We start from the raw sequence: 27,097 nt of genomic DNA on the forward strand, positions 1-27,097 counted from the left end.
TCTCCTTTTAGTAGACCTTGTACCAGTGAACTGTACCGTCATGAATCTGTACATTTTCCTATGCAAACTTCTAATAAAGCCTTCAATCAATCAATCAAGTTTACAATCGTCTATAGAGGTCTGAACAGTGCAGAGAATGGAGCACAGAGACACCAATCTAAATGAGGAAATGCTTGATGGGAAATGTAGAGTTTTTTTTTATCCCCCAGCGAGGCAGAAGACCTCTGTGAGTAATGGACTATAGTTTATTCTGACATATGAGGAGCTGATGTTTACAGTCTAAATGAATGTTGTTCTTGAATAGAATACTTGACTTTGATGGTTAATGCAATACAATATGGCAGAATGTTATCTCTGTATGAGCTTTTCTATAATAATTTTACAATAAAAAGAATATATATCGTCTTCGATATATATTTTTTTCCCAAAATGATATTTGAAAAATAGGGGTCGTCTTATAATCAGAGTCGTCTTGTATTCGGGCCAATACGGTATATCTGACTAACACACACGTCAGTTAGTCAGATATACTAATGCATAATTGTTTTTAATCAAATGAAATCATTACAGTTCATGTGATTGTAAAAATGTTTATTGAAAAATTTATTATTTTGATTTATCACAACTTCAAACACTAAATTGCGCATTTTTGAATAATGACTGCTGGACTCATAACTCCCTGCTCACAGCTCATTCATCTTGCTGCTGCTGCTGCTGCTTTGTACTCTACTCTGCTCCCACCTCCACCCCAGCATCCACCTGTGGGCTCTGTTTCTATGATTCCCTTATTAAGTCCATATATGGACTTAAAGGAGCTATAGTCAACTTTTTCTTGAAAAACGGATGCTAAAATAAAAAAAAGTGTAAAATAATGATTAAATAATAATTTTGTCCATTGTCAGACCGACACTTTGTTTACATTCTAGTCTATAGACTAGGATGTAAACAAAGTTTACGTACAATGAAAAAGTTGAATATAGCTCCTTTAATATTGGCGTATTATGGGCACTCCCAGATGATGCCCTATTAGGGCAACCACACTAATAGAATCCCTTTTATACCCATATATGGAGATCCCTGATGTCATCAATTGTAAGCCCATTATGGGCTTCCCAGATATGGGCTGCCCATATCTGACTGGGAATGCCTATATATGGACATAGCCCAAGTCTGGGAATGCCCATATATGGCCATATTGTGTCAGTCTCATGTGGTCTACAGTATGAGGTCAAACATCCATGATGTCAGACGTCAGTAATCTCTATTTGGGAAAATATGGACACATTTTGTTCACATTTTGTCCAACTTAAACAACCAACCAGGTCTGTGCATTTTGTTGGTCAAAGTTGATCCCATGCCAAAGCACCAGCGCTCACCCAGCAGTCTGCTGTCACCCAGGCGGATGCGTGCACACGCCCATGTGCGCGCACCCTTCTCTCCCTTAGGGTGTCTTACTGGTATATTGAACCACATTCTTCAATAGGTTACCTCACTGCTCGAGACAATATTGAACACAATTGTTTGAGTTTTATGTACACAAATTCACTCACCAACATCATTATGAAGAGCGATGAGCCGCCCATCAGGCGTCTTTGTTACTCGGTAATCAGGGTGAAGGATGGCTCTCACCACAGGGATGACCTGGACAGACTCTTCTATCGTCTTCTTCAGGTAAACTCCCCCCAAGACCACCTGCATCTCCATGGAGCTGTTACTGAACATTATTATTATTATTATTATTATTATTATTATTATTACCCTTATTATTATACTGTAGGGTACTGTATAGTTATAGGGCATGGATTACTTTCTCTAGGTCGTGGGCTGAAAGAAAATACTTTATTTGTGCTATTTGCCTGATTTGATAGAAGCTACCCTTTACCACAGAATTTATTTGTTTGTCAAATATCAGGGATGGATCAAATACTACAACAAGGTTTTTTATATGTGTTTTAACGAAGGGGGATAAGGATGCAAGGGAGGTGGAGATCTCAGCGGTTTTATCTGGGGGGCAGAAGAGTGCAATTTCTGTTTTGTCGTCATTTAACTTAAGGAAATTTGTGGACATCCAGGATTTTATTTCAGAAAGACAATCAAGTAGAGGTTTCAGGGAGTGAGTTCTGTCGGGTTTTAGTGGGATGTACAACTGTGTATCGTCTGCGTAGGTGGAAATACCATGATTACGGATGATGGAGCCTAGGGGGAGTATGTAGAGTGAGAATAGTGGGAAATGAAACAGCGGAACTTAAACAAAATAAGCTAATAGGAACTGGAACACATTAGGGATGTTAATCGACGCATTATTGGCGAATCGACGCGTCGCGGCCGAAAATTGACGCGTCGATCGACTTTTTTCACTTTTTTTTTTCGCTAAGCAGCAGCTGAGAGGAGAGCAGCACAACGGCGCATTACTTTAAACAACACAACGTATGCTGCACCCATCAGAACTTGCATCAAAGCCCTAATAATAATGATAATACATAATTGCTCTTCCTTGTTAGCATGGAGTCTGTTCTCTAGAGACTAGAAGCGGAGTGACAATAAGTCCATGGAACGTGCGGGAGCGCTGACCGCTCGCTCTCATATATCCCCGGTGTGTCGCATTAACGTTAACGACGAGTAATGTGGTTTGTGATCATCGCACACAACGGCGACGCTGCCATTAACAAGCGAGCTTTCGTGTCAAGCGTGCATGCAGAGGCAGGAGGTAAACAAAAGCATCCAGTCCATAGAGTTGATACAGTCACAAGTCAGCGCGCACTGCTATGACGCGCACATCAGCCCGGTGCCCCGGTCCAGCAGTGTTTCTCAACCAGTAGTCCGCGGACCTGACTAGCGCCGCATGCATGCGAATGCACAACACATGCAGGCATGCACTCGTCTCCGACACAGACACACACACACACACACACACACACACACACACACACACACACACACACACACACACACACACACACACAGTCCTCTCACATATGGAAAACATTAACGCTTATAACGTTTTTGAACGATTAAAACCTTTTTTGGGGGAAAAACTTTTGAAAAATAAAAAAATATATATATTTTTCGACTTTTCGACTCGTACTTTTTGAGTCGCGGTGAGCGTGAGTCGATCGACGCGTCGATTTCCGATTTTTTTTCACATCCCTAGAACACAAACACTACTGTGGCTGCCTTTTAAAGAGGCGGTGCCATAGTTTTGTACTTTTTCTGGTTTTCATGTGTCTTGGAGGTTGACAGTACTTCATTAGACCCCATGGTGTGGTTGTTATGAGTAATTATGTATTGCCTTTCTATTTGGGCTTTAGCTGTTAGGCTGCCACCTTGTGGGGTCAAATGTGCCGGTCCAAAAACACACATACTTATGAGATCACAGAATCATCCCCTCCCCTAATTACCATTCACCCAACATACGTGGGTGTGGCTAACTTCAGCTGGGTCACCACCCACCATGACAACCACGCATACCAATGAACTGGTGTGTGTGGCCACATACAAACATAATTTTAACTCTTTCTGTACACTTTTTTGGAAAAAAAAATCTTCCTCCTAGTATAATCATAATACCTGATAATCATGTTTAGAGGGGGGAAAATCATGGCACTGCATCTTTAATGGCAACCAGGCGCAAATCACATTTGCACTCAGGTGTGGAGGAATTAGTCAATACCCCTCCCACCAGTCCAGAGCCCCTCCCACCTAGGTCTGGATTTTGTACAATTACGTTAAAGAACATTTTAAGTCAATCTTCTTTCAAATCAGATAAACATAGGTACCCAAGTACCCTTGGTGAGTGGGCTATACTAGATTTACTCTAACCTCATGTTCATTTACAGGAGGTTCCTTCTGTTCATTCGTGACATGATCATCTTGTTTGAACTATTTTGTTATTGGGAACCGGAACCAATAAGCAGAACCGGAACCGGATAACCATCCCTACACATGACCATAAGATATGATTACAGAGCAGCTTACATGCAGTGAGCAGCAGTCATATAAGATATGATTACAGAGCAGCTTACAGTGAGCAGCAGTAGCATATCGTCGTTGTCTGATGAAAACCTTATATGTCCAAAACCGTTTTGCATTTATCATTTTACAAATGATTTAAACTAATGAAACAGCCGATCCGAGGCGTTGTGTGCTTGTAGATCTGCTGTTTTCACTACTTTTGTGTGACGGCCTTGTATGATGAAGCAGGGCTTTACTTTGCGAAAGAACGTACAAATGTGAAACTTGAAGATACAAGGTTTCCACCCGACAACGACGATATGAATACAGAGCAGCTTACATGCAGTGAGCAGCAGTAACATATGAATACAGAGCAGCTTACATGCAGTGTGCAGCAGTGAGGACCCAGCAGGATGCAATGAGGACGCCTCCACAGGAATGTTTGAAGTCCTCAGATGAACCTTTGGTTCTGCCTTGCAGAGACACCTGCCATGGATGAGTCCCAGCAACAGACCCTCCGCCTCCCAAGATCCTGCTGGCAGCCCCAGGCTCAGCTCTGCCACACTGGGAGAACAGGGCTGGACAACATGGAGAATGGAACATGAATTTTATTAAAAGTTTGTACTTTTCTCAAACTATACACCGACAGACAGGCAGGCAGACAGACAGACCGACAGACACATAGGTAGATTAAAAAAGAGACTATAAATTTGTGTCAATGTTGAAGTCATTGTTTGTTACCTGAACAGATCACCTCCAGTCTGTCCCCAGAGGTAAAGTCCTTTATGTCTCGGGTTCCACACTCCCTCAGTGACGTCTCAGATCCATTACAGGAAGATGGAATCATCCATATAGGTTCACGTGCAGAACCAGAAATCCATTTTGTGTGAGCAGCAGAGCCACAGTTCAGCTGCCTACACACTACAGATGATGACTTCAGGTTCAAGTCAGATGTAAAATCAGCCGCTGGTCTCCACTCTCCCTGGTATTTCACCTCCAGTGTACCAGTACACCTACTGATTCCTCCCACCAACCTGACACCAACAGACTCTGTACACACACACAATAGAATAAACTGTAAATGTGATATTACTTTGATTTGAATAAAACTTCTGGCTACAATCTATAATATGTGACTACCGACTACTGTTCAACACACCACTGTTACGCCCAGAGGGCTTCATTATTATTGTTCTTACCATAATAATAGTATTATATATTCCTATGCATTCTTACTATATATTACTATGCATTTCTACTATCTATTATCATTATTGTTACGTGCAATTGTGTATTCCCTGATGCAGTCGCAAGTGGAGGATGAGTTGGAGGAGCAGGGAACCAACCCATCCGCCAGTAGACAGTGTGACGTGGGGAGTGTGGCAGAGACGGTTGGCTGGAGCACCGGTGACAGTCACTGACGGCAGCGGAAGGGAGACGGCCGACTCTAACCCTCACCGCTAACCCTCCGGTCGAAATGATGGGCATTCACAAAAGCAAGATTTCCCCCCGTGATTTTTTTCTTTTTTCTTTCAGTCCACTTTACCTTTCTAAACCTGTCCTGCGATGTGACCATAACGCTGATTCTCATTCTTTCTGATTCAGGGGATGTTTGTAAATTGTAAATGTCAGAATGGGGGAGTCTGACAAACAAGCAGGAGAGCTGCCCTTTGGAGATATGGTTTACATGATGGCTGCACTGCTGGACCCATCATACTGCCTCTTTTGGCGGGAGCATGATGTCTTCGTTCCAGATGAAGTGAAGAGTGACGTGAAGGAGATGGTCAAAGGAACTGAGGTAATTGATTGGGCCATAAAAGTGTCAAGAGTTCATTAGTGATCTCTCTCAATGAAAGCATCAAAGACAACGACCTGTTTGATGCCTGTCGTAGAGTGGAGGGGGAGGGGGGATGTGTTTGTAATATACACACCGACTCGCCTGATTGGCTGAACCACAGTTACTGGGGGTTTTACCCAGGCTTTTCTTCTTGAAATGCTTGGATCCGAGGCTACCATGCACGCTAACCTGAATGCATGAGGCTGCTGCTCAGAGCTCCAAGAAGCTCCAGTGCAAGACAGATGTTTGTTAGTTTTGGGCTACAACCTGCTCTGTGTTATGTTACCTTATGTATACATTTATGTGTGGGAACTCCTCAACAATCATCAAGACTTTAGTTGGGTCGTTTCCGATACTTCCGTGACTGTGGAGAGCATAGGTCCGTTTCTCAGTGGTTTTGTCAACTATGAAGGTTAAATAACAAATTGAGCTCCCATGCCCCTCGCAAAAATGCGGGCAAAATCTTTGACAGATGCTGAAAGTTTAGGTCTCATTCACTTATTATACACTACTATAAAGGAAAACAAATGCCCCCAAAAGATTTGCTTTAAAGTGATAGTTCACCTATTTTTGACATAAAGCTGTGTGAAATACTTGCCATTAAAACAGTGGTTAAACATGTATTAATTGATTACCAGAGTCCCGTGGTCAGAGTTCTGGTCAGTTTTAGCTGAATATTAAGTAGTTCCAATGGGGTGGGGGCCATTTGGCGAGACCCAATCATTGAAAATAGATGAATCCACAAAACTAGCGTCATTTGTATTGTTGGCATATTTCTACCATACAGAGCGATGTTTCGTTCTGATCAGCTGACTGCAAAGCACCTTGTTTTGGGGAAATACGTTGCAGCGGCGTAGTGATACTGGACACAAAAAATAGTACCATGTGACAGAGGGATCAAAGTTGAACGAACGTTGGTCTATTTGGTAGAAATAGGTCAACAATACAAATGACGCTAGTTTTGTGGATTCATCTATTTTTAATGATTGGGTCTTGAGCCCCTGCCAAATCACCGGAACTACTTTATATTCATCTAAAACTGACCAGAACTCTGACCACGGGACTCTGGTAATGGATTAATACATTTGTAACCACTATTTTAATGGCAAGTATTTAACACAGCTTTATGTCAAAAATAGGTGAACTATCACTTTAAGTACCAGGTGAGGGTTGGGGTTTTTAATGATTCTGAATCCACTGCCAGGCTGGGGAGAAGTGATGACTCATCACTAAAAATAAATAATAGCCTGTTACCAATAGCCGCCTGGTTTGTTTTAATCAATTTAGCAAAAAAAAAAAAAAAAAAACGCCCGGGCTACTAATTAGTAATATAATATACGGTACTTTGTTTAATGAGAGACACAGCAGATACAGTTATTTTGGTGAGTCCTGTTTCCATTCCTTATTATTGTAGCAGCTAAAATGCATGTGGCAATTGTGAAATGCTGGTCTTTGTTATGTTGCAGTAACATAATGTGCACGCGTGGCCCACGCTTGCACATAGGCGTGCTGTGGAATTTCTGAAAAATGTGATTGTTAGAGGCATTTTGGGGTAAAAGTTGGGAACCAGTCAATTTTACACAATTCAAGGGTGCAGAATCTGAAAATAATGGTTCCCAAGCTAAATTTTGAGTTTGTGACCTTCTAATTTGCATAACAAAATAGCTGCCGAATTGTCAATTTTAAACTATTTCTTCAAGGGATATTTCACTTTCCAAAAACCTTTAGTAATTTTATCGTCTAATCAAGCTTTTAGGAACACCCAGGACAGTTTTTGAGTTGTTTAATTCAGTTAGATTTAGATATTTGATATTCATTTTACCAGACACGCCCCCTTCCTATACAAACCCATTGTAACTTCAAACTCCATTTTAACCATGATAGATTTAATGAAAACACCCGTCCTTTTTTTCTGGGGACTCCTGACATCCTCCTAATACGTGAGCAGGTTGTGTTTTGTCAATAACATTTTTCATTTATTTTTAATAATTTCTTAATTGTATTTATTTATTTTTTTCATTTTCCCAAATAATTATAGAAAATAAACTAAAAAGGTTATCGAAAGAACACTGCCTGTTAGTCTATTAGAAGGGCATCAGGAGTCACCAGAAAAAAGGATGGGTGTTTTCATTGAATCTATCATGGTTAAAATGACGCCCTCCTAATACACAAACAGGCAGTGTTTTTTCGATAACTTTTTTAGTTTCTTTTTAATAATTATTTGGGAAAATGAAAATACAAAAAATAAATAATTAAAAATAAATGAAAGGAGTTATCGAAAGAACAGGACCTGCCCACATATTAGGAGGGTGTCAGGAGTCACCAGAAAAAAAGGACGGGTGTTTTGATTAAATCTATCATGGTTAAAATGGAGTTTGAAGTTACAATGGGTTTGTATAGGAAGGGGGTGTGTCTGATAAAATGAATATCAAATATCTAAATCTAAACTGAATCAAGCAACTCAAAAACTGTCCTGGGTGTTCGCAAAACCCTGATTATATGATAAAATGATGAAAAGTTTTTTGAAAGAGAAATATTGCTTGAATAAATAGTTGAAAATGTACAATTCGGCAGCCACTTTGTTATGCCAATTAGAAGGTCAAAAACTAAAAATTTTGATTGGGAACCAGGTTTTTCAGATTCTGCACCCTTGAATTATGTAAAATGGCCTGGTTCCCCACTTTTACCCCAAATGCCTCTAACCTGCTTATAGATAGCCTAGTAAACTGACTCCTCCCATCTTCAGTTCGAATCTGCAGAGGAGTCTAGCCTCCAAGCAACACAAGCCATTCGGGCGGAAGCAAGCGCTCTTCCTCGCCAATCAGCATTCGAGCTCAGGAGCTCTGTGATTGACAGTGCGCTTTGGCCAATCAGGGAATTCTATGACGTCGCTTCGGTGCGGAAGCGATCTGTTTGTTTTTCTCTGCAGTCTGCAGTCACCGTTAACACAGTAGCTTTTTTGATACACTCGGACTGAACGACCTGCAAAAAACACTCTCCCGTTTTTCTCTATGGATGTTTTTCTTCAGATGAAAGGCAACTGCAACAACGTTTAATTTCGAAAGGTACAGTAGACTAATAATATGTATGGCTTTGCAATCTCGGTTCTCTTGCTAATGTTTTCGGTCTGAAAATGATTTAATGGGACAGACTGTGCTAACATAGGTAGCCTAGCTATTCTCCTGTGTACTCGTTGTATTTTTGTGGAAGGAACTAATCATATCATTTTTTGCACTCACCATAGCTTTGGCTTAATCTAAACCATTTCCATATAGAGACAGTCATTCTGGCAGGAATATCGCCTGTGACTTGTGCTGTTTGTCCTTAAATATATCTGTAACATACATCTAGCCCTGAAGCATGGTCACTCATGACCGTCATGTTTCAGGGCTACTTTATATCAAACCTAGTTTTTAAGCCACTATACTGTTTGCATAATGGTGGATGTTCAGTTTCTGTTGTTGAATACTAATTGATTGGGCAATAGGTCCTGACACATCTGTGATCTAAATGCACGTATTCACAACTTAAATCACACCAAGAACTAGGCTACAAGTTAAATTTAAAAGACCATTGTCTGTTATTTTTGTTGTGATTGGGCCGTTCTTTGTAGATGAAAATACATGAATTGACCCATACAACTAATTAAATGTATCCTTTAGCAATGTAAAACATTTGTGATAGAATTGTAACTTTTGTGATACATCATTACCAAAACATTTGTGATAGAATTGTAACTTTTGTGACACATCATTACCAAAAACGTATGACAATCAATCTTGTCTCTTTCTCCTCTAGGAAATGGAAGCTGGCGGATGACTGCATCAATGGACAGAGTTTGATCCACACATGCATTGGCTGTCATCAACAAGTTTATTGACAATATTTGTATGGTCTCAATAAAATAAATACAATTACAGAAATCAATTATAGGAATCATTCGTTCCTCTTAGGAATACACAGAGATGATGTCTACTTTCTAATTTCATAAGAAGTTGACTGTATCTTTGCTTTAGTGTCATTTATTAAACACTTTTTTATAATATCACAGTATTAGAGGAAAAGAACATCAACACAGTAGTCAGTCTTCTAAAGAAATTATTCTGTTTTGTTTAATTAATTTTCTCAGTTATATCTAAAGTATTCATCACTTTTCTGCTACTTCTCTTCAGCATGTACATGTACAAACCAGTATACATTGTATACACTTATTATCTGAATACCCACTGATGGACTGTAAACATGTGTAAATATGCTGCTAACCTTATATCATGGTTGACAAGGTTTAAATGATTATTTTGATCAGCTGAAAATTAAATGTATATGTAATGATCCTGTAGTGTTTACTACACAATTACTTTGTCCTCGGCGTGTGAAACATTTACATTAGAGGAACCATAACTATTTAAAAGAAATGCAATAAGGGAGATGTTGCACGGAGGTCTGGAGTCTTCAAGTACAGCAAGAGGATGAGCCATTAAGATGGACGACAGACAGCAAGGAGATGTGTGCTCTCTCCAGTTCCATGTATTGGTGTTGACCTGTTAGAAAAATAAATAACAATGGGTGTTGTTACTCTTAAGGCAAAACCATTTTCTCAGATCGGTCATGTTGGCAGGCATTTCGCCTGTTGCTTAGGCTTTGTTATTCGTGTCCTTTATATCAATCTATAACAAACCATTATATAATTATAACCATTATAGATTTTTAAACCACTGCTGTGTTTATATTGGTGGACAATGGACATACAGTAAGTAGCCTCGTAAACCTAGACATACAGTTTCTGTTGAGCAGTAAAGGAGTTGCATAAAACACAGTGGTTGATATAATGACTAGTTAGTTATTTTACATTGATAAAAATAGAAAAGGAAACCCGCACACTCTGCTCCAAATGACGAGCGTTTATTGACGACATTTCGAGCTACAAGCTCTTCATCTGGTCTGGATGAAGAGCTTGTAGCTCGAAACGTTGTCAATAAATATTCAGTCATTTGGAGCAGAGTGTGCGGGTTTCCTTTTCTATTGTGATATTTCTCACCCAGCACCTCATTAAGAGATGTGCGTAATATTTTCTACTTTTGATCACATTGATACAACTGACATGGTTAACAAAGCGAAGTATACACAGGGAAGTTAGCAATATTAGCATTGCTAGATTCCATTAGCCACATCTTGTTGTAAAATGCAAAAGACATAACCTCAGCAAGGCAAAAGATCGCAAAGTTACTGTCTCTTGACTATACCTTTTGAAATGATGTTGCCTTGGTTTCATCTGGAGAAGTCCATGGGTCCATGCCGGTCAAACAATATAAACATTAAAACGAAATGGAGGCGCAGGAGGGAGAAAGCAGTGCTTCAGCGTCTTCTTGCAAATATATCCGGCTAAACTAAGCAGACAAACACCAGGCGTCCCTGATTGGCTGAAGGGGTTGTCTGTCAACGCTCTACTCTCGCCCATGCTCCCGCCCAGCCCAATCGCTCTGACACTGCTGGGGGCCAGTCTCTCCTGCTCGCATTCGAATGAAGGCAGGAAGGGAGACTGGTTTACGAGGCTAGCTTATAGAAGGCCTTTTTTCAGAATTTCCGCCTGACTACTATATGCACATGGGTGTGGGTTTGTGAGTTCACGTTGTCATGACAACTTGGCTGCTGCAAAAAGCAGTGACACAGAGTGTCTTTTTTTTAAAAGACGCTTTTTACATAATAGCTTAGTGACTAGTCGATTACCAGTGAAATCAAATAGTTGATCGGCAAAAAATACTAGTCTTGAAAGCCCTACTGTATACACACATGCGCATGCACACACACTAGTGTTTAATGCCGGGAACCAGGATCCCGGGGCTCCCGGCCTGAGTAATTTCCCTCCCAGTTATTGGCTTCGGGACCCGTAGTCCCGGAGGTTATGTTTTTTCTTGTTAGAAAATACAATTAAATAGCAGGGCAGAGGCAATTAGACTGCCTGACATGTTACCCTCGCCAGCCGTGCAAGCATCTCCTCTGTTTCAGCTGTGTGCAAGGATTTTACCAGTCTCTGTGGGCTGTCAAGCAAGCCTGTCATCGAAAAAAGCTGATCTACCATCTCACAACGCAGCGCAAAGTGCCGTGTTGTGAGCTTGTAGATTGGCTGTTTTCACTAGGCTAGGCTACTTATTAAAATGATGCGAAGAAAACACTGACAGATGATAATGGCGCATTTACTTTCTTATTGTTGCATTAATTATGCTCTTAACGTTTTTACATGAGAAATTCTCCAGCAAAAAAAAAGGACACAAAATAGCCTTGTATAATCAGCTAAATGAAGCGCACGCACACCGTTCGCGAAAAGCTGCAGTGCGCTGTGTGAGCTTGTATATCTGCAATTGTTCTATAACTATGAAACGCTAGATTTGCCATAAATTGCCAAGATATATAATTGTAACCACCAATAAGGCATGCATGCATTATTGATGTGTCCACTCAGTCAATAGACCCTATTCACGGCCCGCCCACGCACGCGCACTCAGCTAATTTCTCAGCAACTTCCTGGTGCTGATGTCAGCTTTGAAGGGTAAAATAACACAGAAATTGCTGGACTTAAAGCCAACAAATTATTATTTCGAACGATAAAACACTTTGTGCCTTTTACTATCTTGTGTTCTTGATCATTCTAGCCGTATTTTATACTTCACTATTCGTAAATTGCATTAAATTTGCGATTTCTGTGTTAACTCTATGGGCTTTTAGTAGGGGAAACCCTTCAACCGTGTCAGCACCAGGAAGTTGCGTAACGTGAATTCGGTCAATTGGACTCAAGTCAAGATTGGCGACTCTAAATATGAAATAGCCTACTCTGTTGGTTTGCATTTCCACACAATATATTTTAACCAGAATAAAACATCTGACAGCACTTTGTGACGGTTTATGAATTGTATTGGCGTAGGCCTACCTTTCAAAATTAGTGGGATGGTTGTGGCCGTTGCGCACTTGTGCTTGTGTCCTTGAACAGAGAAGTGCTTTTCTGGGCACAATGTTGCTCACAGCTACACAAACATCATCTTCGCTCTGCTAAATCGTGATATTTTGTTTTTCTAGGCTACAACTGGGCACAGAAAACGTATTTTCAAATAGATACTGTATGTGGAAGGAAAATGAATGAGAACATCCATTGCTGCTTTTGACAGTCCCGTGAATTGCGCAGCCACAGAGGCCGTGTGTGGTGGATGATGTGAATTTGATCTGTAGCCTAATGTCCGATCGCATATAAAGGTCCAACAGCGAGTCCTGAACTGAAGTTCTGATGACAGCGAGCCCCCTCCCCGCGGACCGGTGATCATATCTTTCTATTGGGCACTTTTTGTCTCCGCCAGGCCGAGAGGCATAGGAGACCAGGAGTGCTCGTCGTGCGGCGCGGGGCGGAACAAGCGGTCGCTTTGATCCACAACAACTACAACGACAACGTAGCGTCGGCAGAAATGATAGCGCCTCACCCCACGGAGGTTAGGGTTAGGGTTAGGCATAGTTTTACTGATGTTAAGGTTAGGGTTAGGGTTAGAATTAGGCATAGTAAGCTAATGGCTAAACACAGCTGAGGTAGGCTAGTAGATAAACAACGAAAGAGGTGTCGCAAACGAGTGACGTCAGCGACTACACAAGTGAATGGCTGTTGCCGCCATCTCATGGTGAATACGCAGAATTACACAGGTGCTGATAAGAAACTATCAAGGTGAATTGATCCAGGTGGTGTTAGGGGTGTGTGGTGAACGACAAAACAAGCACTCTTACCCCAATCTCACTGTGTTACCCAAACTGACAGTAATATATATATATATATATATATATATATATATATATATATATATATATATATATATATATCATACTATAAACGAGCAAATGTCTGTCCGTCCATCCGTCCGTCCGTCCCATGAGGAGGGGGGGAGGAGGAGGGGAGAATGAGGAGGGAGATGAGGGGAGGGAGAGGGGGGAGGATGAGGAGAGGAGAAGAGAGGAAAGGAGAGAAGAGGAGAGGGAAGGAGGAGGAGGGGTAAGGAGGGAGGCGGGAGAGGAGAGGAGAGGAGAGGAGAGGAGAGGAGAGGAGAGGAGAGGAGAGGAGGTGGGAAGGATAAGGATAGGAGAGGAGGTGGGAAGGATAAGGATGAGTGGGTCAAGAGGAGAGGAGAGGAGAGGAGAGGAGAGGAGAGGAGAGGAGGTGGGAAGGATAAGGATGAGTGGGTCAAGAGGAGAGGAGAGGAGAGGAGAGGAGAGGAGAGGAGAGGAGAGGAGAGGAGAGGTAAGGAGGTTGGACAGGAGAGGAGAGTGTATCAGGCAGGCAGGCAACAGCTAGCCACCAGGTCTACTCAGGAGCAGCTACTAACACCAGGCAGGCAGACAGCACCACCATCAGCCAGCACCACCATCAGCCAGGCAGACAACAGCTAGGCACCAGGACTGTCCGTCCGTCCGTCCGTCCGTCCGTTCGTCCGTCCGTCCGTCCGTCCGTCCCATCCTAGGCTGAGCCTCCAAGCCAGCTGAGGTGCAGCCACCAGCACCAGGAAAGCAGGCAACAGCTAGCCACCAAGTCTACTCAGGACCAGCCACCACTACCAGGCAGGCAGGCAACAGCTATCCACCAGGTCTACTCAGGAGCAGGTCTACTCAGAAAAACTAAGGTGACAATAGAGTGACAAAGGTCACAAGATAACCAAAGTGGGCAAACAGCACCGAACAGGACCAAAAGAGACCAAACAGGATGAAACAAAACCAAAGAGCTAGCCAGGCAAGCAGGCAGGCAGGCAGGCAACAGCTAGCCACCAGGTCTATTCAGAAACACTAAGGTGACAATAGTGACAAAGGTCACAAGCCAACGAATTGAGTTAACTGCACCAAACAGGAACAAAAAAGACCAAACAGGACGAAACAAAACCAAAAAGCTAGCCAGGCAATCAGGCAGGCAGGCAACAGCTAGACATCAGGTCTGCTCAGGAGCAGCCACTAGCACAAGGCAGACAACAGCTAGCCACCAGGTCTACTCAGAAAAAACTAAGGTGACAAAAGAGTGTCAAAGGTCACAAGATAGCCAAAGTGGGCAAACAGTACCAAACAGGACCAAAAGAGACCAAATAGGACGAAACAAAACAATCAACTATAATCTCCATTTGGGTCATAACAGAAAAGACAGTACCAAAGAGAAACCAAACAGAGAACCAGAAATCCAAGGAACAGGACAGAAAAGAAGAAGATCACAAATTAGGACAGGGACCAGGCAGCAGCTAACCACCAGACCAAACCAGGAGCAGCCACTACCACCAGTCAGCAGAACCAAAAGGAACCAAACAGAGAACCAAAAATCCAAGGAACCAGGAGAGAAAAGAAGAGAATCACAAATTAGGATAGTATAATAATATAATAGTTAGAAAATCCAGTGATCTCATCAGTGATGTCATCAGTGATGTCGTCAATTAATGGCCTTTTTCACGAACACGGACATCAATGATGTCAGAGGAGGTAGTGAGAGTAGGGAAGAGAAGAGGATGATGAAAGAAGAACTAGAGAAATTGCAATTTGGGAAATTGCGAGTGTGGTTGCCTAAAAAGTTACCTTACTCTTACATCACGTTAAAGTTACTCACTATATATGGTGTTTCCCATTCAAAGTCAATGGGAAAGGTCAGATACCTAAAAGTTACCTTACTATATATGGTGTTTCCCATTCAAAGTCAATGGGAAAAGTCAGATACCTAAAAGTTACTCACTATATATGGAGTTTCCCATTCAAGTCAATGAGACTAAGAGTTGTAAAAATTGCAAAATTCCCCAGAGTAATAATGTGGTTGCCCTGGCAACCACACTAATAAGAGGAAAGGAAGAGGTAGAGGAGGGAGACTCCAGGACATGCAGTCTGAGGTGGTGTTCAGTATTAGGCCAATAGAGAATATGGATGAAATCACCTCACACATACTGGAGGTTGTGCTAAAAATAAATATGGCTGTAAGTAAGGGGGTAGAATAGAAGAAGGGAACATTTGATAATTGATTAACACTAACCCTTGATTGAAAAAGATAATTAATTAACCCTAACCCTTGATTGAACTTTTGATTGGTGAAATATTGCATGACATTTTAGCCAAAAGGAAAACAATTGAGGAGAAAGATGACAGAAAGGAGAAGATAAGGGAGGAACAGAAGGGGACCAAACAGGACCAAACAGGATCAAGGGAGACCAAACAGAATCAAAGAGATCTGAGGAACTAAACAAAGATAAAGAGGTCTGAGGAGAAGCAAGACATCTTCCTGAGAGGTCCGAGACGAAGGAAGACAGTAACATGTAGGTCACATCTTCCTGAGAGGTCTGAGGAGAATGAAGACATCTTCCTGAGAGGTCCAAGTAGAAGGAAGACATCTTCCTGAGAGGTCCAAGGAGAAGGAAGACATCTTCCTGAGAGGTCCAAGGAGAAGGAAGACATCTTCTGGAGAGGTCCAAGGAGAATGAAACATCTTCTGGAGAGGTCCAAGGAGAATGAAACATAATGTAACATCTTCTGGAGAGGTCCAAGGAGAATGAAGACATCTTCCTGAGAGGTCCAAGGAGAATGAAACATCTTCTGGAGAGGTCCAAGGAGAATGAAACATCTTCTGGAGAGGTCCAAGGAGAATGAAGACATCTTCCTGAGAGGTCCAAGGAGAATGAAGACATCTTCCTGAGAGGTCCAAGGAGAATGAAACATCTTCTGGAGAGGTCCAAGGAGAATGAAACATCTTCTGGAGAGGTCCAAGGAGAATGAAGACATCTTCCTGAGAGGTCCAAGGAGAATGAAGACATCTTCCTGAGAGGTCCAAGGAGAAGGAAGAGATAACAATAACATTTGAGTCACATCTTCCTGAGAGGTCCGAGCAGAAGGACGACAAAAGATAACAGTAACATTGGGTCACATCTTCCTGGGAGATCCGAGGAGACGGAAGACAAGAGATAACAATAACATTTGGGTCACATCTTCCTGAGAGGTCCGACAGGGTCATAACGGTTAAGACAGAATCAAAGGAAACCAAACAGAACCAAACAGAGAACCAAAAATCCAAGGAACCAGGAGAGAGGAGAGGATCACAAACTAGGACAGGGTCACAAGACCAAACGAGGACAAAAAAAAGGAAATTAAATGTCTAATAAAAGAAAGATCGACAAAAGACAATATTGAAAAACCAAAGGTACCACATATTGAAGTCCAGAATTCAAATGAAAGACCATATATTGCAGATTTATCAACTGAGTTAAGAAGAGAATGGACAATCAAAGCATTTATTAGTTCAAAAAGTCAAATTCTGCCATTTAAAAATGTATATTTTCTTTTTGAGCGGTGCAAACCGCTCCTACATTTCACTTTCGGTTTATTTAGTTAAAACATATTAGCACGGGACGATTCTTTCATTCTTCATCGATTGGCTAGTTGAGTAACTAAACATTAGAATCGACCAATCAGAAACCGTTCTACTCATGACGACATGTGTTAGCCAAACAGAACAGACCAATCAAATGCTTTGTTGTTCATGTTAATTTAGATCTGTCTTGGCCATTACACTTGCACTTGAGACAGGTTTAAAGTTCATGAAAGGTCCAGGCGTAATGGCCAGGTTGTTTCATATCCTGGACCTCTCCTAAACCTTAAACTAACAGATTGAACACCACACAGGATTCGAAACAGCAACCACGCTACATTACCCTTGCAGGCTATGATTACTGTTTCGAATCCTGTGTGTTGTTCAATCTGCCAGTTTAAGGTTTAGGAAAAGTCCAGGATATTGGGTTGGTCAGACTTGGTTTGGCTCTATGCATACTCATTCAAGACAAACTTGGTTGTTTGGTTGGTCATGCCAAGAAGTGCTGGGTTGCCCTCCTGTCTGTTTTCCCTCTGTCTCCTAATTGCTTTATAACCCTCAAGAAGGTTCAGGCGTAATGGCCAGATTGTTTCATATCCTGGACCTAATGGCCAGGAAAGGTCAGACAAACAACTTGGCCAGGTTGTTTCATATCCTGGATCTGACAGTTTAAGGTTGAGGAAAGGTCAAGGATATTGGGTTGGTCAGACTTGGTTGGTTGGTTGGTTGGTCATGCCAAGAAGTGCTGGGTTGCCCTCCTGTCTGTTTTCCCTCTGTTATCCCTCTGTCTCCTAAATGCTTTATAACCCTCAAGAAGCTTTATTTGGCTCTATGCATACAAACTCATTCAAGACAGCGGCCACACTACATTACATTTGCAGATTATGGCCAGGCTGTTTGTCTGAACCTGGTTTAGGAAATGTCCAGGATATTGGGTTGGTCAGACTTTTCCCTCTAATTTTGACTGACGGACAATGCCAAGAAGTGCTGGGTTGCCCTCCTGTCTGTTTTCCCTCTGTCTCCTAAATTGCTTTATAACCCTCAAAAAGCTTTAATTGGGTCTATGCATACAAACTCATTCAAACTCATTGAAGACAGAGATCAGAGTGGTGTCAGATCTCTGCTGGTTTAAAGTTCATGAAAGGTCCAGGCGTAATGGCTAGGTTGTTTGTCTGATCTCCTGTCTGTTTTCCCTCTGTCTCTTTATCGCTTTATACTGTAGCTCTATTTGGCTCCAAGTTGTTTGTCTGATCTCCTGTCTGTTTTCCCTCTGTTTCCTAATTGCTTTATAACCCTCTCTTTAGTTGCACTTCATCTATAATATTTCTCTGTCTTGTAAGTGGAATAATATAATCTAAATTCTCACATTTGATATACTGACCAGGGGTTCTGATTACGTAACATATAAACATGACTAGTCGCAATGAAGATTTGCGCATGCTGTTTTACCTCCATATTTATTACTATGACATATATCACCATAACGTCAGAGATCACTCAATGGATTATAGTCAAGGGTTGCTAAAGGCAGTCCATTCCTTAGCATTTGCCTTAGTCTCCTCTTGTTCCATTTCTGTCAAAGAAAGAATTGCACCCGTGCGACCCCTCATCAGTTTACAGACATCAAAACAAGGTACAAAAGAACAAGCCAAAGAACGTACAATGGTCATACATATATGAAAATCTATATTTCTTTTTTCGTTACGCTATTAAGGATCATGCATAATGAAAATCGCCTTTGCACCGCTCACTTCGCACGGGTGCGTTTTTTTCTAAAAAACCAAAGGTACCACATATTGAAGTCCAGAATTCAAATGAAAGACCAATTATATATTGCAGATTTATCAACTGAGTTAATACTCCAGTATCTGGCCTATACTCCTGTTCGCAATTTGGGGTGAGGGGAGTTTCTCACCTGAACTGAGTCAGTGGGTCCCTAGACATGAAAAATCACAGCGGTGCTTGTCTGCCATAGTGCCACGAATGGCGCAATGGCCACATCAAATATGGCCACCATCGGCTATGATAAAAATCCAACTTTTCTGTTTCTGGGTGTATATGCACATGTAATACCTCCATTTGGACTAATTTGGGTGTGGGGAATTCATTTCTGATATTGTTTTAACCATTTTGGGTCAAGGTCATTTTGTAATTCCGAAGACCATGCCCACAACTTGGCCATTGTTAGGAGTAAAAACAGGTGCTGTATTCTGACATGTATAATTCATTTCTGGTATTGTTTTGACCATTAAGGATCATCTTGTCTTTGAAATATCAATGTCAATGCCATTTTCCAAAAAACGATTTTGTCTTTACTAGCACTTTTATTCATTGTTTTCATAATAGTTTGTTTTGTTTATAACAAAATACATACTAGTGAGAAATACAAGAAGTAAAAATCCCCATTTAACTTTAAAGAGGGACTTTAACACCTTCTAAGCCAAGGGGGGCCCCTTAATGTTAAAACCGTACTATATCGCACATCCCCCCAGGGACTCTCAGCCACGTCGTACATTCCCGGACTTTGTCTTTAAAACCGGAATAAAAGCTTTTGATCCGAAAATCGGCGATCGTCTAACCTTCCCTAGTCACCACTCGTGCACTGATAGCTCATGCAGACCGTGCATGAAGCAGAGGTGACGTCAGCGCCTCTCCTTCTCCAAGGCACCTTCCACCCATCCGTTTACTGTCTACACACTCGAGCTCCTCCTGCAGCCATGCTTGGGGCTATGCTAGCGAAACTTTTCAGTTCTGTTCTTCAGTCACACATGGACTATTTGCGGGGACATTTACGTGAAAGGATCGCGCACGCGAAACGCACGGGGACATCGACGATCGGCCAAAACCCCCATTCTATCCCAACGGAGATCGAGAAAATCATGGTGAGTTACTGGCCTGGGGGGAAAAAAAAAGAAAAAACAGCGGCGCTGTTCAAGATGGAGGGGCTGCGGGGTCATGTTTATAAACATAATATTATGTCTCAGATCACAATACAATAATAGAAATTTCACGGCTAATCTACCAACCACCATTCTATTTCGGACTGCAACGTGTTAAATGGGTGATTAAATTAGCAAATAAGACTATTTAAGAATAAAAATGACATAAAATCACACATATTGTGATTCTATGTATGCAAGTTAGTGTGATGTGCTTTTACAGGATGGATTTGCCATTGTTCCATCACAAAATATGATGCACAGAACTCCATCAGCAAGGCAGCCATAACGTTGAGTGTCACCCTTCAGACATGGCAGGAGTGTACTAAAGCCAAAGTGTTCGTTCCATCCATCAGGGCTTGACATTGACTTTTTGAGGCACTTGTCCTGTGGACAAGATATTTCCCATTCACTTGTCCGGGCACAAAAGTCACTATCCAGTCCGGATAAACAAATTACATTTCTTTCTTTAATCCATGCATAGGAGTCAGACATTGAAATATAATGAATAATAAAAGGACTGCTAATGACCCTCCTTGCTCCCTCCACTCCATAGTATGGGCAGTCAATATTATGAATAATGTTATGACCTGATCCATGTTCTATTGGTTCTAGTCTTTCCTCAGGTTCCTTGGCTGTTGCAAGCAGGTGGCAAGAAATGCTCTAGAAAGGTGCCTTGTTGGTCTCAGCTGTTGTACTTCTCTACTACCAATGCTGTGTCTTGTTCTGTCAAAGTCTTTGCCTCTCAGTCTCCAAAGTTTGTTTGATATATTGTACTCGGTCAGAAGCCATAACTGCATGTTTAATCCCCACCTGGCCCATGCAGTCATCTCCAGTCTCCAAGGCATATGCTTGTGGTGCTCCAAGATGAGAGACTGCTCGATGCAGTGAAAGCATATTCCAATTCTCACCAGTGCCATACTGCAGCCAGTGCTTGTAAATATGGGGTATAGTATAGCAGTTACGCGAAAGAGACAACAACTCTCTGGGGTCTGCCATAATTCCGACATCCCATTATTCAGACCATTAGGTTAGTGAAGGTTAGGATTGGTTATAATGGAGTCAGCACATGCACCATGTGTCAGCCTCCTCAATCCTATTCAAGATGTCTGGGATCTCTACTCCACCTTTGTCATCTTCATCAGAGACAATGGTAAATGGACTGCATTTACAGTATATAGTGCTTTTCTCCAAAGCACTTTACAATTCACCCATTAACACACACATTCACACACCATGAAACCGTGCAAGGTTCCAACCTGCTCATCGGGAGCTGTAAGGGATTCAGTGTCTTGCTCAAGGACACTTCGACACATAACCAGGAAGAGCTGGGAATCGAACCTGGAACCTTCAGATTTCAATGCAGGTGCTCTATACTGAGCCACTGTCGTCCGACAATGATGGTAACATTGCCACAGGCTTGATTGGACACCATATTCCGAACACAGCTGGAGAACTGTTTGTTCTCCTCAGACACCGAGAATTTGGAAAGTTGCTGAGGGATGGGTGTGCCCTAAAGGGCGAGGTTGTGCCAATTCTTGGCCATCTGGCCAGTGATGTATATGGGACCAGTTACTCATATATGGAGACCCCTGCATGATAGTCAACAATGTTGTCAAAACATGCCCATGTCAAAACATGCCCATGTCAAAACATGCCCATATATGGGCATTACCAAATATGGGCATTCCCAGATATGTCCTTAATATTGATGACATTGGGACAGGGATCTCCATATAGATTGAGGAAGCTAGTGTTACATGTGGAGTCAATTGGCCCCATTATAACTAAACCTATCCATAACCCTAATGTCAGGATTATGAGCAGACCCCATAGAGTTGTCGTAGTCTCCTTCACATTAATGCTATACAAACATCCAAGCACTGGGGATGAAGGAGATCTGGCTGCAGTATGGCACTAGTGGTGCACTATGACACATGCTTCCACTGCATCAAGCAGTCTCTCATCTTGGAGCACCACAAGACAGTGATCAAGGCACATATGCCTTGGAGACTGGAGATGACTGCATGAGCCAGGTGGGGACTAAACATGCAGCTATGGCTTCTGACTGAGTACAGTACAATATCTTGAAAACTTTGGAGAAGCAAAGACCTTGACAGAACATGGTAGCAGAGAACAATGGCACCTTCCTAGTGCATTTCTTGCCACCTGCTTGCAACAGCCAAGGAATCAGATGAAAGGAAGGAACACTTTGACTTTAGTACACTCCCATGTCTGAAGCTTGACACTCGTCGATATGGTTGCTGGGCTGGTGGGATTGATGGGTAGCTATGCCCCTCCCAAAAAGCTTTTGTCCAATGCTAGCTTAGCACCCGGCAGCTTGCCAAGGCTGTTGCCAAGGCAAGCCTTGGAAGTTATTCTAAGCTAGCATTGGACAAAAGTTTTTTGGGAGGGGCATAGCTACCCATCAATTCTGTGCATCATATTTTGCCATGGAACAATGGCAAATCCATCCTGTAAAAAACACATCATACTAACTTGCATCATAATACACAACCACAATATGGTGCACTTTGAGGGAAATTGTTATTTGCTTTTGTTATGTGATCTTATTTGTCACTTTTATTCATAAATAGTCTTATTTGCTCATTTAAACACCCATTTAAAACCCCCCTTTGAAGTTAAATGGGGGTGTTTACTTGTTTTATTTCTCACTAGTATGTATTTTGTTATAAACAAAACAAACTATTAAGAAAAAAATCAATAAAAGTGCTAGTAAAGACAAAATCGTTTTTGAAAAATGGCATTGACATTGATATTTCAAAGACAAGATGATCCTTAATGGTCAAAACAATACCAGAAATGAATTATACATGTCAGAATTAGTTGGTTTAGACCTACAGCACCTGTTTTTACTCCTAACAATGGCCAAGTTGTGGCCATGGTCTTTGGAATTACAAAATGACCTTGACCATGACCTTTCAAGGTCCAAATCACCCAAAATGGCCAAAACAATATCAGAAATGAATTCCCCACACCCAAATTAGTCCAAATGGAGGTATTACATGTGCATATACACCCAGAAACAGAAAAGTTTGATTTTTATCATAGCCGATGGTGGCCATATTTGATGTGGCCATTGCACCATTCGTGGCACTATGGCGGACGAGCACCTCGGTGATTTTTCATGTCTAGGGACCCACTGACTCAGTTCAGGTGAGAAACTCCCCTCACCCCAAATTGCGAACAGGAGTATAGGCCAGATACTGGAGTATAAGAAGAGAATGGACAATCAAAGCATTTATTAGTTCAAAAAGTCAAATTCTGCCATTTAAAAATGTATATTTTCTTTTTTCATATAGTAACGGGTTGTGCTGTGGGAACCAACACATGGGCACCGGTCACGAGGACGTCCCACAATCACATACGTGGATGTACTCAAGAAAGACGTAGGAGCACAAAGTACCAACGAGCTGGCCAGATGTATGGAGAACCGGGATGACTGGAAGCGACGATGGAAGGCTCGTCTGAGGACGACCTAGAGAGAGAGAGGTAAGGACCTAGTGTATATACTGTATATATATATATATATATATATATATATATATATATATATATATATATGTATATATGTATATATGTATATATATAAATATTAGAGCTGTCAGTCGATTCAAATATTTAATCAGATTAATCGCATGATTGTTCGTAGTTAATCGCGTGATTAATCGCAAATGACCAAAAGCTTGCACTTTATTTAATTGAAAATAAAGAACACTTTTGAGTGTGCGGAGGCTCCCTTAAATCTTTCATTAGGACAGATTGATGATGACTTGTTGGAGATGTGTGGCGCACAAGGCATAGACAGCCAGACCTGCCGGATTTCAGCCGGATTTGGGCCAAACCTGTTTGCTATGTGGGTTCTCTGGCCATTGTTGCATGCATTTGGTGGTCACTGTTAGCGTGTTGGTGCAGGGGTTTGGGGAGCACTGTGTAAAGGACGTAGGCTACTATGTGCTCGTGTACAAGTTGGAGCGCTCCTGTTTTTGGGAGCATGTGTGTCATGGGGCTCGCGCTGTCTACAGATGTGCCGTTTCAACGCTTCGGTAATAGCGACTTTACGCTAGATGATTTTCAGGACGGCAACGCCAGGCGGACTACGGCTGCTATGACGTAATCACTGTAGTGGTCAAAATGGTTAAGCAATAAGCCTCGGCGGCGACGGGTTCCCACCCCTTTCACTGAACGCTTTGGTTCCCATGGCGACGCGTACACGCAGCAGACGGAGTAGGAGCAACGTGGGAAGGGACCTTCTGCCGTAGTAGAGACGGCTGCGGCGACGGCAGGTTTATCTATCGAGCGCGGATCATTTCCGGTTACCGTTGTCATCTGCCGTTGCCGTAGCGTTGCTTAAGGTCGCTATTTGCTGTGCGCAACACCGTCAGCGGTAATATTGTAGTTGTGATTGTGGTTGTCTGCTGCAAAAATCTCCGCCGTTTTGTGTGTCTCATACATTGAGTTATCGGGTCTCACACTAGACTACGACTAGCCCTGCTGCTTGCCACATCTCACAGACAGTAATGTGACCGCAAGTAACCCTTACTCTTGAGCGCACCGAGGCTCCAACATCACTGCGTTAATCGTATGTTAAAAAAATATATCGGCATTAAAAGGATTTTGAGTTAACTTGTTAATAGCGCGCTAAATTCGACACCTATAATATATATATATATTTATTAACGGGACATCCCGGGGAGCCCGGGAGAAGGTCAGAAAATTCCCGGGATTTAAAATTAGCTAAATCCAGGAAAATATTAAACCCTAACGCACACATGCAAGCAAACATACATGCACTCACGCACGCAAGCACACACACACACACACACACACATGCAAACAAACGCGCAGCAGACAGACAGACACACAGACACACAGACAGACAGACACAGACAGACAGACAGACAGACAGACAGACAGACAGACAGACAGACAGACAGACAGACAGACAGACAGACACACACACACACACACACACACACACACACACACACACACACACACACACACACACACACACACACAATAGAATTAACACTCAAATAAAGTCATATATTACTTTGGTTTGAACAAAACCTTCTAGGTTACAATCTCTACCATTTATTTACTTATTGATGTTTGTTTACCTGTTGTGAAGGGGAGAGACACCTGGAGAACTGGAGAGAAACATCATTGCATTAATGAGTCTGATAAGAAAAGTACAAAGTAAATATAACTAAAAGTAATTCATAATGTAATTGACCCACTGGCTTGCCTCTCATGATCTGAAATGGCCCACAGAGCCATCACATTGGCCCCTCTGGCTTGTCTATCATCTGAATATCGGCCCACTACTCCCAAGTCCTAGATGGTCTATATACAACACCATTAGAATGTCTTTATACCAGAAAAACGATGAGACCTAAAATCACAGTAACCACTCATTGGTTAGCATTTGGGGCCTCGTGACGCGTCCGGAAGGCGGAAAAAGCTTGCGCGTGGCCATTGGCCACATAAGTGTGTGTGTGTGTGTGTGTGTGTGTGTGTGTGTGTGTGTGTGTGTGTGTGTGTGTGTGTGTGTGTGTGTGTGTGTGTGTGTGTGTGTGTGTGACAGACACACAGACAGACAGACAGACTGACAGACAGATACACAGACAGACAGACAGACAGACAGACAGACAGACAGACAGACAGACAGACAGACAGACAGACAGAGAGAGAGAGACACATACAGGCACACACACACACACACACACACGCACGCACGCACGCACGCACGCACGCACGCACGCACGCACGCAGACAGACAGACAGACAGACAGACAGACAGACAGACAGACAGACAGACAGACAGACAGACAGGTTCAGGTTCAGGTTCAGGTTCGGTTTATTAGTCAAATGCGTATCCATACAAGTACAGACAAACAATGAAATGCTTGTGCCAAGAGCACTCTCAGCCTTATTGCACACAAAAACAATACGACAACAACAGGTCACCCAGGACAACCCAAAAAACAACAAAACAACCATACAGTGTGACAGTGTACAGTTTAAAAACTGCGTATATTGCACATGACTACCTACGTCTCGCTTCCATCTCTTCGTTAAGCAACCTGATTGCTTGAGCATAAAAACTATTACTGAAACGGGTGGTGTGAGATTTGATGCTCTGGTAACGTTTTTTTGATGGGAGGAGATAGAACAGGGAATGGGCGGGATGACAGCTGTCCTTTAAGATGTTCTCTGTCTTTTTCTTACAGCGTGTGTTATAGATTGTGTGTAGCTGTGGTAATTCTGTGCCAATGATTTTGGCAGCTCTCTTCACAATTCTCTGTAACTGTTTACTGTCTTGAGCAGTCACGTTACCAAACCACACTGTTATGCATCCTGTCAATACACTTTCTATGGTACAGCGATAGAAATTAACAAGAGCCTTGGTGCTTAGGCCAAATCTCCTGAGGCGCCGCAGAAAGTACAATCGCTGCTGCGCTTTCTTAAGGATACCTTCGCTGTTTTGAGACCATGTGAGTGAGTTTGTTATGTGAACACCCAGGAATTTGAAACTGTCCACTATGTCTACAGGTGAACCATTTATGGTTACGGGACTGTGATTGACTTCAGATTTCCTAAAGTCAACGATGATCTCTTTTGTTTTACTAACATTTAGAGAGAGATTGTTATTCTGGCACCATAGGGTTAGCTCTTCAATTTCCCTCCTATAGGCCCTCTCATCATCGTTGGATATTAGTCCTATAACCGTGGTGTCATCTGCAAATTTGAGAATAGAATTATTGCCACACCTGGCAACACAGTCATAGGTGAACAGACTATACAACAAGGGACTGAGGCAACAGCCCTGGGGCGCTCCAGTCCTGGTCAATATCTTAGATGAATGCTTGTTCCCTATTCGTACAGATTGTGGCCTGCCTGTCAAAAAGTCAAACAGCCAGTTGCAGATACTACTGCCCAGACCAAGACCCCTGAGTTTCAACACAAGCTTAGATGGTACAATCGTGTTAAAGGCAG

At 42.2% G+C, this 27,097-nt stretch overlaps 1 protein-coding gene across 3 annotated transcripts in view; it reads right to left on the reverse strand.

Moving 5' to 3' along the window:
- LOC308281045 (salivary plasminogen activator gamma-like) overlaps positions 1-27,097 on the reverse strand; it is a 47,790-nt gene that overhangs the window by 9,928 nt on the left and 10,765 nt on the right. For 2 of the 3 annotated variants that reach the window (XM_080721111.1, XM_080721109.1), the window contains exons 6-10: positions 25,219-25,248; positions 23,502-23,573; positions 4,693-5,001; positions 4,334-4,529; positions 1,551-1,714 (exon numbers count right to left, since the gene is read on the reverse strand). In XM_080721111.1, the coding sequence (XP_080577237.1) occupies positions 1,551-1,714; positions 4,334-4,529; positions 4,693-5,001; positions 23,502-23,573; positions 25,219-25,248 (771 nt within the window). The remainder of the gene's footprint in view (positions 1-1,550; positions 1,715-4,333; positions 4,530-4,692; positions 5,002-23,501; positions 23,574-25,218; positions 25,249-27,097) is intronic. The other variant, XM_080721110.1, reaches the window with a different exon arrangement.

This window comes from Nannobrachium achirus (genome assembly GCF_963921795.1).
Source record: "Nannobrachium achirus genome assembly, chromosome: 3".
Taxonomy (NCBI): Eukaryota; Metazoa; Chordata; class Actinopteri; order Myctophiformes; family Myctophidae; genus Nannobrachium; species Nannobrachium achirus.